The following is a 15,736-nucleotide window of genomic DNA, read 5'->3' as shown; positions in this document are numbered from 1 at the left end:
CCATTGATTAACAAAAAAATTACACTAGGGCTCCAGGTAAGATACACTCAGAGTCCTGGAAAATAAAAAGAGCACCCGGAAATTCCCAATTCACTGCTTTGTTAACGCTTATCCAATGTAACATATTTAGGCAATCAGTTGTAAAAAGTAGCCCCTGAAAATAAAAAAGAATGCCTGAGTAGATTTGCTTTTTGTATTTTGAAACAAAAGCATACACACCTCTTGGATGGTGGTGATTAATTTCCTCATCATTTCCACACTGCATGCCTGTTCATGGGGTTGGTCCTGACTGTTTTTCACATCTTGTAGAGTGCGCTCAATGTGCTTGAAGTAGGATAGACCATGCTGACCACACAGCACAGCAGCCTCCAGCTGATGGGGAGCACAGGGAATAATTTTGCTTTACAAATTTGAATAGCATTATTGGTCATAAGAGAAAAGCTCTCAACTACATGTAGTACAGTCCTATGAAAAATATGCTATACAAAAGAATTTTTATGCAAAGCAGTGTTTCAAAAATGTGGAGCAAATTGCGATGTGATACCAGGAAAATTATTCCCTTGGGAGTAGTGTATAGACAATCAACACCATAAAAATTCCTTCAAAAGGCTCTTCCTCTATCCAAAAAGTATTTGTGTGACAAGTTTATAAAGTAAACCATATGTTTGTGTTAAAACCTATGTAATATAACCACCACAATAGCCTACATATTCAATAACATGGTCATAGTCATAAAATACTACATAGCCATGAGTGGTGTCTATTTGTAATTCTTCACAATATTTAAGCAATGAAGTCTGCCTTTTCTACATTAATCTGTCATTACCAAGTACCATTTAATATCAATCATAGAGTATACGACTACTCTACAATTTTGAAATTTAACACTGTAGAGGCCACTCACCGCTTTTCCAGCCTTGAATGAAGTTGTACTCACTGGCATTTTGAAGAGCGCTCTATACTCTCATGCTACACAAGAAAATTACCAATTCCAAAAAGGTTGTGCAGAATTTCAGCACCTGTAAATGGATCATACAAATAATTGTTTATTATCTGTACAATAAATCTTAGTCAGTCAATTTTTATAACATCTGCATATATCACAAAGTGAGGTATAAGTTTTCCTTAAAATCACACAAATCACAGAAAAAATAAGTCAGTTAGTCAAAAAATAAAAGGATGTCACTTTTGGATCATTTTGCCCCTACCCCTATCAAAATACCTTGTTGAAATGGTCTGATAAAAAGTAAATGAAGACTTCCTTCCTAAATGTGCATTTCTATCATTAAATATTTTTTAAATGATGACCGTTATCACTTTCCCTTGAGTTCTTAGAGATATGTTCTTGTTCTTTGCCTGTACAATAGTTGGAAAGCCAAAAACAAATTAATTAATGATTTTTTAATAATGTGAGTTTACGATTAAAATATTTTCATTTCATTTGAAAACAAAAAAAAGATGCTAGATGAGATCATGGCAAACATAAATGAGAACAGTTAGCAACCCCTAGTAAAACAGTAATGAGCCCCATTCCAAAAAGAAAACGCCAGGAGTATTGTACATCAGTGATCATACTGAACCCCAATTTTTTCTTCTTCTTTTCCTTTACTAGGAGTATTCCAGGGTTATGTCCCGCTTGCTATGCAGGCGAGACAAAAACCAGTTGAACAGATATGCCAAGTAATTACGAGCGAGACTCCCACATTAGGACCATGCGTCTTCAACTCGCCCCATTTGTTTTACCCATGGTTACGTCATCTAACAATAGCGTGCCTATAGAATGGTATGAATATGGTCAAAACTGGAGACAAAAATTACCCTGACCGAAGAAAAGTGTACTTTTTTTCTGAAAGATTATTTCATGAGGATTCCAAAAAGAGGCATTTAAAATATGGAAGACCTGTTCTAATCCTAAGAGTGAAAATGTTTAGATTTTTAGGAACCCCAATAAACTTTGCTTCAAACATCCATTTTGTGTTTTTTTTACTATACCATTAATCATTTACCATATTTGTATTGCAATGCATATGAAATTTCCTTTAAGATGATATAGAGATTTATTCAATTTGTCAGGTAATTTTTTATATAAAAATTAGTAAATATCATAAAATAAAATTTTTTGTCAAAAAATTTCTGATAAATCATAATTAATGATTTATTAATGTTTATAGTAGTGTATTATTATATCCGATATACTAGCTGTAAAACGAGACCAGAGTCAAAGGTCTAGCACCTTGAAAACCAAAGTTATACATCATTACTACATGTATCGCATCGTTCTATTATTTGCGAACACACTTCATTTGCATATATCAAAAAGTGATTCTGAAAAAAAATAAATCAACAAGTGTCTCTGTCTCATCAGATGTCATTGCTCAAAACTTACCACAAAATTTCCTAAATAGTGAAATATAAGGCTTAAAGGGATGGTCCGGGCTGAAAGTATTTATAGCTTAATAAATAGAGTAGAATTCACTGAGCAAAATGCCAAAAATTTCATCAAAATTGGATATAGACAAATAACAAAGTTATTGAATTTTAAAGTTTAGCAATATTTTATGAAAACAGTTGTCATGAATATTCATTAGGTGGGCTGATGATGTCACATCCCCACTTGTTCTTTTGTATTTTATTATATGCAATTAGGTTTATTCAAATGTTTTCCTCCAAGTCCAAGAACTAGAAAAATTGGATTGACAACTGATTTAGTGCATTAGATATTTATTGCTGCAACTTATTTCATGATAAGGGAGACATATTATTCACACAAGTATGAAATAATGAAAAAAATATGATTTTATGTAATAACATATGAAAACAGAAGGTGGAGATGTGACATCATCAGCCCACCTAATGAATATTCATGACGACTGTTTTCACAAAATATTGCTAAACTTTAAAATTCAATAACTTTATTATTTGTTATGAGATTTTGATGAAATTTTCGGCATTTTGCTCAGTGAATTCTACTCTATGTATGAAGATATAAATATTTTCAGCCCAGACCATCCCTTTAAGCTTTATTTTTCACTATTTAGGAAATTTTGTGGTAAGTTTTGAGCAATGACATAGACTTTGAAGTAGTAGGATGCAGGGGCCGCGGAAGCGGGGGGGCTGGGGGGGCTCAGCCCCCCCCCCCCACTTTTTTCCAAAACCGTATACAAAAACGTGAAAATGACCATATGATTGTGATTTTTTGCATGGTCAGCCCCCCCACTTTGAAAACCATTCCGCGGCCCCTGGGATGGGGGGTCGGGTGTCCGGACACTTTATATTTTGAAGCCTTCTTTTTTTGTCTTTGGATTACAAATTTACACTAAAAATATGAATTCAATGGATGTAATCATCTTCTATTTTGTTCTCTATAATATTTTCTAACATTTTGTACTAAAAATTGATGAAACTTCGCTTGTAAATTTTCCCAAATGAATTTCTAAAATTGATCGTCCGGACACACAACTGCCTGGGCCCTGGGTAGGCCTACTAAAAAATAAGATCTACGCCCTTAGTATGGTAGGGGGTCCTAAAGCTGCGCGGGTCCTAAAGCTACGCACCACTCATCGCGCATGCAGTTTTTATGGCAAATGCGCACTCTGTGTGTGGAACTGTGACTGCAGAGTGACGAACGATTCCTATTCAATTTTTTCAACAGAGGCTGCAGTAAATCTCTAAATGCAGAGACAACCGACAACTGTTTGGAATTTGGGGTTATATTCGCTTTAATTTCATTTTATCCTATAATAATTTGAATATATTTTAGAAATTGAGGCACAGGAAATACTATTTTTTTGCATGATAAATCGAGTGCGTAGCTTTAGGACCCTTTCTACATCGGGCGACGAAATCAAGAGGTGTTCGGAAAACACGGCAGGATTTTCGTATTAGTGAGTTTTGCGATATTTTCTTCTTTGTTATACGATCTTTAGAATGTTTGCCACAAATTAGTGAAAGATAATTTGTTGAAATATTAAAATTGGGATAGTATTTATTGTTTGAAAACAAAGTGCGTAGCTTTTAGGTCCCCCCATCAACATCATACGATACGGCCCGGGTAGGCGGTAGAAATGCTGTTTCGTTTTTTTTTGTTGTCCTACTTTACTTTACAAGTCTATCTTGAAAATGTTAATAGTCTACATTATATTAAAGAATTCATAATTAATCTTAACTCCAATTCCCCTGTGAAGTTAGATCTACATGGGCTCCAGTTCAACTCAACTCCGGCTCAAGCCTTCATCAGCTCGAAAATGATGAACGCGACGCGCCCTGAAGTTCGGGCCAATCTGACCCGAAACTCCGGGCAGCCCTGCGATGCTTGCTCCGTTCAACGCGCTCCTAATTCCTATATTCGCCTGGCCCGTGCTGTGGCTGTGGAGTTTTGTTCAGAAGAGTAAATTAATTCTAAGATTATAGGTACCGGTACCTACTTACTTTTAAATCTGCAATGTTACATATGAATACGGAATACTCAATAGTTAGATTTTTATTTCTTGAAATACTTGCATTTCAGCAACTAATCAATCCAGAATGACAAATTTACTTGTAAGTTGAATCCTCGCTCGGCTCATCCTCATCCAGCCATCTTGCATTGCAATTTGGGTCCGTCAATTACATTTCTTTGGTAAAGGGTTCGAGGTGAATAAAGAGTCTACTTTAGTATTTTTATTCAATCAGTACCAACAAAATTAGGATATTCTATAAAATTAAATGAATAATTGAAATATCATTAAATACCCATACTATACGATAATGCAGAGTATTCTAGCTTTCGACGACTGAGTCTTATTATACGCGATGTACTTACCCATACTTCATAATGGTTTCTTCTAAAAACTTTTGTCCAATGAAATGGCGCGTATCGATTGCACAAAGTCGTCTGCGAATCATATTTGCTGCGAATTAGCTCTCGCGATCACTGCACTGGAAGGCGAAAATTGGCACAGAACATGGCCCTGGGAAGCGGGGTGCTGTGCTGTGTGTATTATTCTCCATATAGGCAGCACCCCCAGGTATTCTAGAAGATGTGTAAAAATGGGAAAATGTAACCAAAGTGACATCCATTTTTTTTAGTGAAAACCATTTTTTTTTTACATCAGCAACCCCCAGTAAAAAAAATCGTGCCCAGGGCCCTGGCACGGAAACTGGTTCTCACCGTTCTCTACACTCTCATAACAATCTATTCAAATTTGAATAGAATCTATTCAAATTTGAATCGAAAAACTCATCCGAGGGACACTTACCAGATTCTATTCAAAATGAATAGACAAATCTTGTAAAAAAAATTAGCCCGAAATCTAGTCAAAATTTGAATCGAAAACTCATCAGTTTTTGACAAGTATACTGTTAATTATTGAATAGTTCATGGAATCAATCGACTGAATAGTTAACCTATTCATTTTGAATAGAAAAACTCTTTGTTTTGACAAGTTATAGATTCATTTAATGAATAGATTTTTGATTCATTTTGTTGAAAACTATTTACCACATACGGTGGACAAACCCAATAAAGAGTCCATTACAATGCTTGCTATGTTTTAAACTTCAAATTTTAATGCCATTAATCAACATCATCAATACAACCATAATGTAAATGTTATGAAGTTCATCAGCTCACACACAAACAAAATCTATTGGCATATAGCCAAAACATATGCAGCACATATCAAAAAGGATAATATTAATCAATGATAATATCAATAATGAAATAATAAGACATAATATATATATATATATATACAGTGCGTATTAAAGAAATGGGACAGTTTTGAAAATTATTTAAAAATTTTGTATCAAATTATGATATCTATATTTTGATGTAAAAAGATGCTCTGAAATATTATCTCTGAAATGCCATTTAAAGAAATAATTTTTGTTCATGCTTGAGCAAACACGGGAAGTTTTTAGCGCCAAAATGGCAGAATATGAGTAGTATGATGATCAGATTTCTTGCTAATCAGCAGACTTCCTCTTAACTTTTTCATTATCTGTGCCATAACTTTCGATTATGCGGTCAAACTTTATTTACAAATTTATTTATTTACTTGAGTTATTTTTTTTTTCATTTAAACTTCTTTTACCTTTGAATTTTCCTTCATAAGTAAGAAAAGAAGGCCTTTGGTCAACCCATACAAGAAGATTTGCATTATTTGCGAAAACTTGTAATTATTCAAATCATTTTATTGTGTGAAACAAATTATGTTATGGTACCCTTAAAAGACATGAATCCATTTTTCAAGGGGTTATTGATTTCTTGACCAAGTTTAATTATGCGCTTGACAGGATAACTAGGAAAGGATACATATCTTTCAATGGCAATGGTGTATTGAGTCAATTTTGAAGGAGCTAGGTATGGCAGATTGGGGAAAATGAATTAAAAATTTGTAAGCGAGCGGGGTGTGCAAGCAAAAATTTCCACCTTTTTATTAAACTATCCAATTTTGAGACAGATTTTGAAATAATATTCAGAAAATAATATCATATTTCACTTTCTTTCTTTCCTTTTATTTCCTTTCCACTTTTTTCTTGGTCATGATTTTTTTTTTTTTTTTTTTTTTTTTTTTTTTGGGGGGGACATCCCCGAGCCCCCGCCCATCTGTATGGCACTGTTTAAAGGCACCATAACGTTTGTAGCACACAATGAAAGGATTTGAAGAAAAAAAACACGCTTTCCCATACTTCGTTTAAAAAAAAAAATGTTTTTGCTTAAAGAAGGAATATTCAAAGCTAAAAGAGAACAAATCACTTTTTTTTTATTTAATTCAAGCAAGTAAAGATTTGAAAATGAATTTTGACCGCATTATTAGAAAATTATGGCAGAGATAATGAAAAGGTTGAGAGGAGGTCTGCTGATTAGCAAGAAGTCCGATCATCATATTTTCATTTTATGCCATTTTTGCGCAAGCCTCCTTTTTAAAACCCAGACAAAAACATTCCGTGTTCGGTCAAGCATGAACAAAACTAATTTTTTAAATGGCATTTGAAAGATAAGATTTCGGGGCACCTATTAACACCAAAACATAGACATCACAATTTGAAACAAAGATTTTAGACTTTTCAAATGTGTCCGGTTTTTTTATACGCACTGTATAAAGAGCAGCACTCTCGTTCTGGTGATGCCAAATTCAAATGTTAAAGTAGACAATGAAAGAAAATTAAAGCTAAGGATAATTCATGTCTAAAAATACCCTAATATCTTGTAGATAGCCTGAAGAAGATTTTGGTAAATGTCATAACAGGTGCTAAAACAATTTAAATGAAATCGAAATTTTTATTAAGTACCAGAACATCGGAAGAAATACGGCAATGTTCTAATGATGCCATAGAAGGAAGTATACCAACCCAAGCAGACGATGTCTATAGCTTATGGATACACTTTCAGTGCTCTTAATTCTCTGAAAATAGGTTTATTTTATTGCAAACTTGGGTTTTTGCCTATGCCATTAGAAAGAAGAAGTTTCACAGACCGCGGAAAGTAAAATGTCCTGCTCAAAAACGTAGATAAGTTTGAAGCATCTGTCTACTCCCTGAAGGAGATCAGATCAAGGGATGGTACTTTGTTCCACGATGACAAACACTTGTTCTGGAACCAGCATCCTATTGCCAAGGGCTAGGACAAATGATTGCGCATGCCTGTTTTCCTCCAGGAATTGTGGGATGTTTGTTCCAATCTGCAATAACAAAAGCACACAAAAAAGAAAGAAAAGAAAACAATAGTAAATTACAAATTTACACTGACAGAAATAAGACTTTAAAAGTTTAATGGCTAAAACATTTGCATTCAAGTTTTACTGCCAATAAGATGAAAACTCAATTAAGACGTTTAGATTTTATGAGATGATTTCTATCAATACATAATTTTAGTATTTAGGGAAACAGTGTCATTTTTTTTAATGCATGGCATATCAGGGAAGTTACAAGCAGGTGTCATTTCTTTAGCATGAAATACACGAACTAATATAAGTCCAATAAAAAGGAATTTCTAACATGCCAAGATATCGAAAATCGACTGCCACTTTTTCCGGGCTACCTTGTACAGTATAGAAAGCAATACTCACTTCTCTTCGTTGTATGAATGAAGCACTTGCTTCCTGAACAGTTGCACAATCATATCTGCTTTTGGAAGACTTACTTCCTCTGATTTGGCCAGGTGGAAATAGGAAGGGAAGAACCAAAAAGGACAGGTTACATTTCTCTGCATCTGAAATTAGATGGGGAAAAATACAAAAAATTTCATTCATCAAACCTGAATGTCTATCATGTTCATTACTATCATAATCTGATTCATAGTATGCAAGTGTAAGAATGCACACAAAAATACAAGCACAAAATATAGGGTCTTTGGAGCTACAAAGGCCTTGAAATGTAATTTTAGAGGGTCTTAAGAGCCAACAAGCACAAAATGTAGGGGTTTTGGAGCTACAAAAACTGCACAGGGAATGAGGGAAACGGTGCAGAGGCCCTTGGCTGCAGCACAAGACATTTACCTGCTCTCCGGTACTAGCAGCGTCGGCTGGGCCCATGAAATTGCCAGTTTGTCATTTTCGTAAATTCTATGCTGAAAATGTCACAAATTTTTGAGATGTAGATCACCTCAACTGATATGAAAAATATTTTTTTTACCATCAATCATATTGCAAGTCTTACTTTGTAGAATGTTGGACATAAACTGATAGCAAGTGAACAGCTGTTCAAAATTATTTTCTGAAAGACACTGTAGGGTTAGTACTGGAAAAAGCTGCCCATTATGTTCTAATGCAAACACAATGAGCACAAGACTCTACCATTTATAACAAGCCTTCCTACAGAATGTAACTGTGCCAAAGCCAGCTGAATGACTGATCATCTAATTTAACTAAAATTAATATAGTTATGTGCACATACATACCTGAAGCTCTTTCAGTTTTGATAAAAACTTCAGCCTTGGTCCCACTGGGCGATGACCTCTTTAGCGCTTGTGTCATTGAAAAGGAACAGTCCAACTTGGTCTACTTCTTTATCTGCAAATTAAGTGGTGGAAATACACATTTGTATAACACAATCTTTAGAAAATGACACAGTACAACTCTAATTATCAACTGTTTTGCAGAAAAGGCTTAGTAATTTCCACTTTTTTTATTTTCCAATGCAAGAGCTGTTACAACATAATAAATTAGACATATCACTGAATGTGATTAATACCCCTGCCCATCACGTCCCTTACTTACTGGAATTTTCATATGCCATAACCATGGCAACACAGTTTCTGACCCATTCAAAAACTCTGTTTTGCCTATCTTCACCCCAAGACCAATAAGTGTGCCAAATCTCATGAGCATATGGTGAAAAACTGAGGAAGTAGTTCAATCGCAAGATTTTACCTGATTTATTGAAATGATATGCGTACAGTTTCCAACACATTAAAAAAATGTGTCTTGTACATCTTCACCCAAGATCAATGTGTGTGCCAATTGTCATGCACACTGATCAAAAACTGAGGAAGTACATGTAGTTGGATGATTCGATCCACAAATGTCGCATTTTCTGTCCACGTTACGTACGTTCACCACTATGTCTATAAATGGCATAAAACCCAGTATTCAATAGAATTTAGGGCTGATGTTATTTATCTCTTCTAATCAATATCAGGCCATTCAGTTGAAAAAAGGCAAGTTTTTATTGAACATTTATATTTTGACCTTCATGTTTGTACACAGATTTCTGTCCAGCGTTACATACGTCCCCCCCCAAAAAAAAAAAAATCATCTTGTCAAAAATTCTAATTGATTGCCTGTTTGAAGCAATTTTTGAGCAAAGTTATCTCTCATTGAAGTGTTCTAAAATATTGTATGGGGGGGGGGGGTATTGCACAATGGAAACATACAGTAAATTAAAATAACCTGATTCCTGAAAAGACCCCTTTTACTGTGGAAATACCCATGTACATGTATCTATGTGATATGACCTGAAGATGTGACACAATCAATAGTATTTATTACAAGCCTTGGGTCCTTGATTCTACACATGTATGGATTTTACATGCTACATAAGATGTATAGTTACCTTCAAATTTCTGACTGAATCTTTCAAGGTCACATTCTTTCATTTTTTGTGTTACAAAATCGTCCGTGATCTGCAATAGAATAAGAAAGCGAAATTAATCTAGATTTACTGTACAAAAAAAAGTTCAACAATCTAGGATTTACAGAAATTCTGAGTACAGTACAGTAGTCTGAGATCATGACAAAGTTAAAAGAAAAAAAAATGTACAGAAGGTAGGCTAATTTCTCACAGAAATTCTACATAATATTTCTGGCGTAAACCTAACCGCACCGGCCCGAACGCGTAGCGTTAGCAAATGGACGAAGTTGAAATAAGTCTTTATTCGTAAGGTCTCTAAACGCCCCCCCCCCCAAAAAAAAAAATGTTACTTTTCACTATTATATATATATAAACCTACCTATGTTTGTTTTTGATGTCTCACACTCAAAGACGCAACTAGCTAGATCTATAGGGTGTACAAATGATAAAATCGTAGAAAATAACATAACCAAATAAAATTAATAAACCCCATATCCCAGCTCATAAAAATCTAAATTATAGGTTGTTATATAACTGCGCCAGCCCGAACGCATAGCGTTCGGGCTGTGGAGACTCGGCGCAGTGAAAGTCTTTTCTTGGGTTGAGTAATGTGCCCCCCCCCCCCCAACAGAGTTTTCTGAAATAGGAAAATTTGACAGCAAAATTAAGCAAGTTAAAAGATTTTGTAATTTACCAGGCACGAAAGTTTTATCTTCAATGATCCAAGAAAGTACGATATCTTCTAACTACTTGCTGTCAAATTTTCCTAAGTTTTTCAGAAAACCATGTTTGAGTGAGGCACATTAGTCATTACTCAACCCAAGACTGAAGTTAGAAACATTATATAAATTAGACCCCTAAAACATTACAATGATACCAAGAAATGTAACGTTAGTTGGAACGAAAATTCACCGTTTAGACTTAAGTTTGATTTTTTGACGAGTTTTGGGCGCTACTGCGGTTTCGCACCCGGCCTGACAGAAACCTCACACTCACAGTAGCATAGCAGCGGCTTATTTAGTCAGCTCACATGAGGTGCGAAACCGCACAAGCGCAGAGTTTTGCTTGTCGATGACCCACCATAATCAACATACACCAATTACCACAGGTGGGACTGAAGTCATGGAACTGCACGATAGGACCACTCAAACTCACTAGCTCAGAGCTAATAATTTCAGATCTATCTTAGATCTAGGCCTACCTCAAAATGAAAATCACTTGTAAGTCAACAGAAATAAATATCAACACACTCACATTCGCCACTTGAAAGTTTAAGTCTTGTCTTGATTGATCTGAATCAGACATATTTAACAGGTAGGGTAGGCCTAACCCAGGGAGCTGGGCACAGACTGGAACCTCAAAAAAACGAAAAGTTCTCTAGTCTCCTTCTACCCCTGTCTCGATCGGCCGATCGAGACTGGGTAGAAGGAGAGAATTTTTCTTTTTTTTGAGGTTCCAGTCTGTGCCCAGATGTCAGGAAACTGCCACTCGTTAGACCTTCATCCATATAATCGTGGTAATTGTATACTTTCTGTTTTCACAATTCATTTGGAGAAATACTTAGACCATAAATCACCCTAGTCCGGTGACTATGGTCAAATACACGGTAAGCCCCTGGGCTCCCGCCCGCTGCGCGGGCGGGAGCTCCCTGGGTTAGGGTAGGCCTAACTGTTACATCGTCTGCGCTCTGTGATCGGGTAGATCTAATTGATTTGATTTTGAGGCGTAAAATTGCAGTGAAATTGGAGGGGTATTTACGCTGCGCAAATGCTAAATTAGTTAATGATCCAATTTCTTTGAAAACTGTAAACGGATCTTATAAAACAAAGAAGATTAAATTCGATTTCTTACCAGAAAATGTTGACCTCCGCCCGGCAGCGTTATCAATCATCCAGAATTTGAGAGAGTACGCCTATATTTTATATTTGTTCGATCGTACGTCACCACTACTTTCCACCAATGAAACTGACGATAATTTGTGACGTCATTTGATTCCCCGATCTATTCAAAATCCTTGGAACTTTGTATGTCAGCGTGAATATAATCTCTTTAAGATGACTTGTAATCTATTCAGAATGACGAGTTTCGGATTAAGAAAATATTGAATAGCTGTTCTATTCATAAAAATGAATCGGCTGTCATGAGAGTGTAGAATTCGTTTGTTTGTTCGTTTGTTTGTTTGTGCGTTTGCTTGTTTGTTTTTCTCCAGTCGATTCAGTGGCGGATCCAGGGGGGTGGCGCAGGGGGCGCGCGCCCCCCCCCCTAATATTTGAGCGGCGCCGAAAAATAAAAAGTAAAAGAAAGAAAAGGCGCTGCTTGAAAAAAATAAAAATAAAAGAAAGAAAAGAAAAGGCGCCGCTTAAAAAAATTTTACACTGATATAGTATTAGTAACAGTAAGGAAAGACTATCCCCCAGCAAAGCACAATAATATCTTCCTTATCTTTTCTTTTAACTACCCTTTTCCCAACAACTTCGCCGGTCAAAAATAATCAGCAGTGCGCTGCCTGCATATAACTGGCGCCAATCAAGAATAATCAGCGCCACCTTAATCTAAATCGGCGCCGGACAAGAATAATCAGCGCCATTTGGTTATAAATCGGCGCCAGTCGAGAAAAATCGGCACTGCCAGAGTCTTAACCGGCGCCGATCAAGGATAATCTGCGCCACCCAAATCTAAATCGGCATCAGATAAAAATAATCGGCGCCATCTGGTTATAAATCGGCGCCGGTACAGAAAAATCGACGCTGCCTGAGTTCTTAACCGGCGCCGATCAAGGATAATCAGCGCCACCTAAATCTAAATCGGCGCCGGACAAGAATAATCAGCACCACCTGGTTAAAAATCGGCACCAGTCAAGAATAATCGGCGCCTCCTGGTTCTAAATCGGCGCCAGTCAATTATGAATTGCCGTTGCCTGAATCTTACGTGACGTCGGTAAAATCGGCACCAGTCAAGAATAATCAGCGTCCCCTGGTTCCAATAAATAGGCGCCGGTAGAATAAAGAAGAAGGGCCTATTGCCAACCAAATCTAGATCGGCGCCGGTCAAGAATGATCAGCGGCACCTAGCTGGTTATACATTTTATTGTTGAATGGTCATAACAAAGCTTATCGCATGCCCTTACAGAGTGGACTGGGGCGGGGCAGTTGCCCACAGAATGACAGATGTCATGAAATCTTTAATTTATTTAAAAAATCCCAGAATCATACAAAAGCGTAGTGCAAAATCCTTTAATTTTTATCTTATTTTCCAATGCTTTAATAAAAAGAAGGTCAGTCACTTTTCTTCTTTACACATTCCACATTGTGCCACCTCTATGGGCCTTTAGTTTAAGACAGCTTCGATATAGTGTTTTATGAAGATGATTCGATATTTTAGCCCAAAACTTTGCTAAAACCCGTTGCTAGTACCGGAAGTGTATAATTACGCAACCAGTCGTATATTGAGATAGAGCTACACAACTCGTTCTTTATTTAAAATCGTCCTTAAATTATCCGCTTCTCAGATTGGAATATAAAAATTTTCAGCTCGCGCTTCGCGCTCGCATCATTTCTGTAGCAAAACCCCATACTTTTCATGATTAAATAGGTAAATAGAATGTCTCATTTTCAGGACTAAACGTCAAAAGAACTCCCGCTTCGATTTGCAATAATCTTTTGCTGGATATAATCTTGTTCTTTATTACAAACGTCCATTAGACTGTCATTTTTTTCAGATCGAAATATCAAAATTTTAACATCTATTGTTTCTTTTAGATACCCATCTTAATCATTGGTACCAAAAATGCATAGAATATCAAGCTTTCTGGTCAGAATATAAAGAAATTTCAGCTCGCCCTCGGCACTCGCATTATCTGCATGTGTAGTGAGATATGTATCCTCCTCATGAGTTACTACAAACAGTCCTAAACAGGCACCTTTTTCCTGTTTTCAGGTCAATATACTAAAAAATGTCAGCTCGCGCTTCGCGCTCGCATTAATTTGTTGGTGAGATATGTGTTTCTATCTCATGAGTCATATAAATATATATATATATGCATATGTGTGTGTGTGTTTGTGTGAGTTTGTTTGTTTTGTGTGATATCGAGCGCCTTTGGAAAGTTGATTCATGATTTTGCCCCCCTAATCTTAAAAAAGGATCGACGCCCCTGTGTATATATATACATGTATATATACATATAGTAAAAAAAAAAGGTTAATACACGAGATTTTGAAATCGCACATAACATGCATAATTTTGTGTTACTTTTTGCTTGTTTCTTTCTTTAATAAGTTTTTCAATCTCTATCTATATATGATTTAGAAAGATTATATGTTTAAATTGATGTATATTTTCTGTTATAATGAGATATGAAGTGGACTTCAGGGAATGGTCGTACGCAGCAAGGGGGAAGGGGGGCACATTCGCGATCTGCTGTTGTGAAAAAAAAAATTCCTTAACATTTCATGAAAACTATGAAAAATTTGCAAATGTGAGATGTGCACCAAATTTTCGAGTCTTGCCCCCCCCCCCCCCGGAAATATTATCTGCGTGTGGTCATGCAAAATGGCATGACTGGAAATCCTACATTTTGAAAAGAGCATTTGACAGGGTCAAACTTTACCCCTTTTTCAACATTTTCTTTAATGGCGCCGGTGAAGTGCAAAAATATGTGCGCCGCTCGGTAGTGCGCCCCCCCCCCCTTTCGCCAAAAGCTGGATCCGCCTATGCGATTGAATAAGTTTTTTTATGTACTCTTAATGGACTTGTGGTGAAAAGAAGATCAACAATCAATTACTTTCTGTTGAATTATAGAAGGAAGAATATTCAGTATTCATCTTTAATCGAAAATTAACATTCCGTGTGGCGTTTTATGAAAGTTGACAGCACTGACTTCTCAGTGCTGACAACTTTAACTTTCATGAAATGGTCCCCAGCCTAGGCTATTGGAAGTATATCCTCTGCCTGTGGGCTCAGATGATAAATGGTATTTGTGAATAATGTTTATCTGCAAAAATCAGGAAGAATATAGAGAAGAAGGGGAAAGAGAAGAAAAAGAAAAGGAGGAAAAAACCCATAAAAACAGAAGAAAAGGAGTAGATCATGAAGAAGAGAAAGGAAAAAAAGAAAGAAAGGAATAAAGAAAGAAAGAAAAAGATGAATGACATTGAATAAGAAGGAGATAATGAGGAAGAGAAAGAGACAACGAAAGAAAGGACGGAAGTCGAGGGGGAGTAAAAAGCAAAAGGAAGAAGAAAGAAGAAAGAAGAAGAAGAAAATGAAGAAGAAGCGAAAGAAAATGAAAGAATAAAAAAGAGAGAAAGAAAGAAAGAAAAGTGGTGGAGAAGACGAAGAAGAAAAGGAGAAAATGGGGAAAAGAGAGAAAGCAAAAGAAGAATGGGAAGAAGAAAAGAAATCGTACTTGCTTCCCCTTTATATCCTTTTTAACGTATGCATATAGCTGTATAATAATATTTGCCTCTATACTTCTTACTCACCCCCCCCCCTCTCTCTCTCTCTTTCTTTTTTTTCTCACCATCCCGATCTCCCTTCTATTTCATTATGGATTTCCCTATTATCCATTTATTTTCGGCTAGCCTTGACCATGATTTTTTTTTTGGGGGGGAGGAGCGGTGACATTGAATATTTTGAAAAGGTTAACAAGGTTACCTAAAATTTAATGTTCGTTTGCAATGCCATG

General features: G+C 36.1%; 2 protein-coding genes across 3 annotated transcripts in view; both read right to left on the bottom strand.

Annotated features, from left to right (window-relative positions):
• LOC129280848 (synaptonemal complex protein 2-like) overlaps window positions 1–4,607 on the bottom strand; it is a 55,606-nt gene extending 50,999 nt beyond the window's left edge. Inside the window, exons 1-3 of the mRNA XM_054916850.2 lie at window positions 4,501–4,607; window positions 905–1,019; window positions 220–372 (exon numbers count right to left, since the gene is read on the bottom strand). Coding sequence (XP_054772825.2) covers window positions 220–372; window positions 905–943 — 192 coding nt within the window. The 5' untranslated portion in view covers window positions 944–1,019; window positions 4,501–4,607. The remainder of the gene's footprint in view (window positions 1–219; window positions 373–904; window positions 1,020–4,500) is intronic.
• Window positions 4,608–5,533: 926 nt separating this feature from the next.
• LOC129268848 (uncharacterized) lies at window positions 5,534–12,000 on the bottom strand. Of its 2 annotated transcripts, none has more exons than XM_064112505.1 (5): window positions 11,905–12,000; window positions 10,036–10,105; window positions 8,882–8,993; window positions 8,052–8,194; window positions 5,534–7,664 (listed from the first exon to the last, which is right to left on the bottom strand). In XM_064112505.1, the coding sequence occupies exons 3-5, from the start codon at window positions 8,955–8,957 to the stop codon at window positions 7,536–7,538; spliced, it is 348 nt and encodes a 115-aa protein (XP_063968575.1). In that variant the 5' UTR covers window positions 8,958–8,993; window positions 10,036–10,105; window positions 11,905–12,000; the 3' UTR covers window positions 5,534–7,535. The 2 variants fall into 2 exon arrangements, with proteins under 2 accessions (XP_063968575.1, XP_063968576.1); XM_064112506.1 differs by lacking the exon at window positions 11,905–12,000 and adding an exon at window positions 10,433–10,479.
• Between the last annotated feature and the right edge of the window lie 3,736 nt (window positions 12,001–15,736).

The sequence above is a fragment of the Lytechinus pictus genome, chromosome 17, assembly GCF_037042905.1.
Source record: "Lytechinus pictus isolate F3 Inbred chromosome 17, Lp3.0, whole genome shotgun sequence".
Classification (NCBI taxonomy): domain Eukaryota; kingdom Metazoa; phylum Echinodermata; class Echinoidea; order Temnopleuroida; family Toxopneustidae; genus Lytechinus; species Lytechinus pictus.
This window is presented reverse-complemented; position numbering and strand designations above follow the sequence as displayed.

What these genes read in the sequence shown, in the direction of transcription:
- LOC129268848 (XM_064112505.1), bottom strand. Translation starts at nt 8,957, where the DNA reads ATGACACAAGCGCTAAAGAGGTCATCGCCCAGTGGGACCAAGGCTGAA. An exon ending in CAAAACTGAAAGAGCTTCAG is followed by an intron (nt 8,195 to 8,881) that starts GTATGTATGTGC and finishes ATCTAATTTCAG; the next exon opens with ATGCAGAGAAATGTAACCTG. An exon ending in CATTCATACAACGAAGAGAA is followed by an intron (nt 7,665 to 8,051) that starts GTGAGTATTGCT and finishes TTGTTATTGCAG; the next exon opens with ATTGGAACAAACATCCCACA.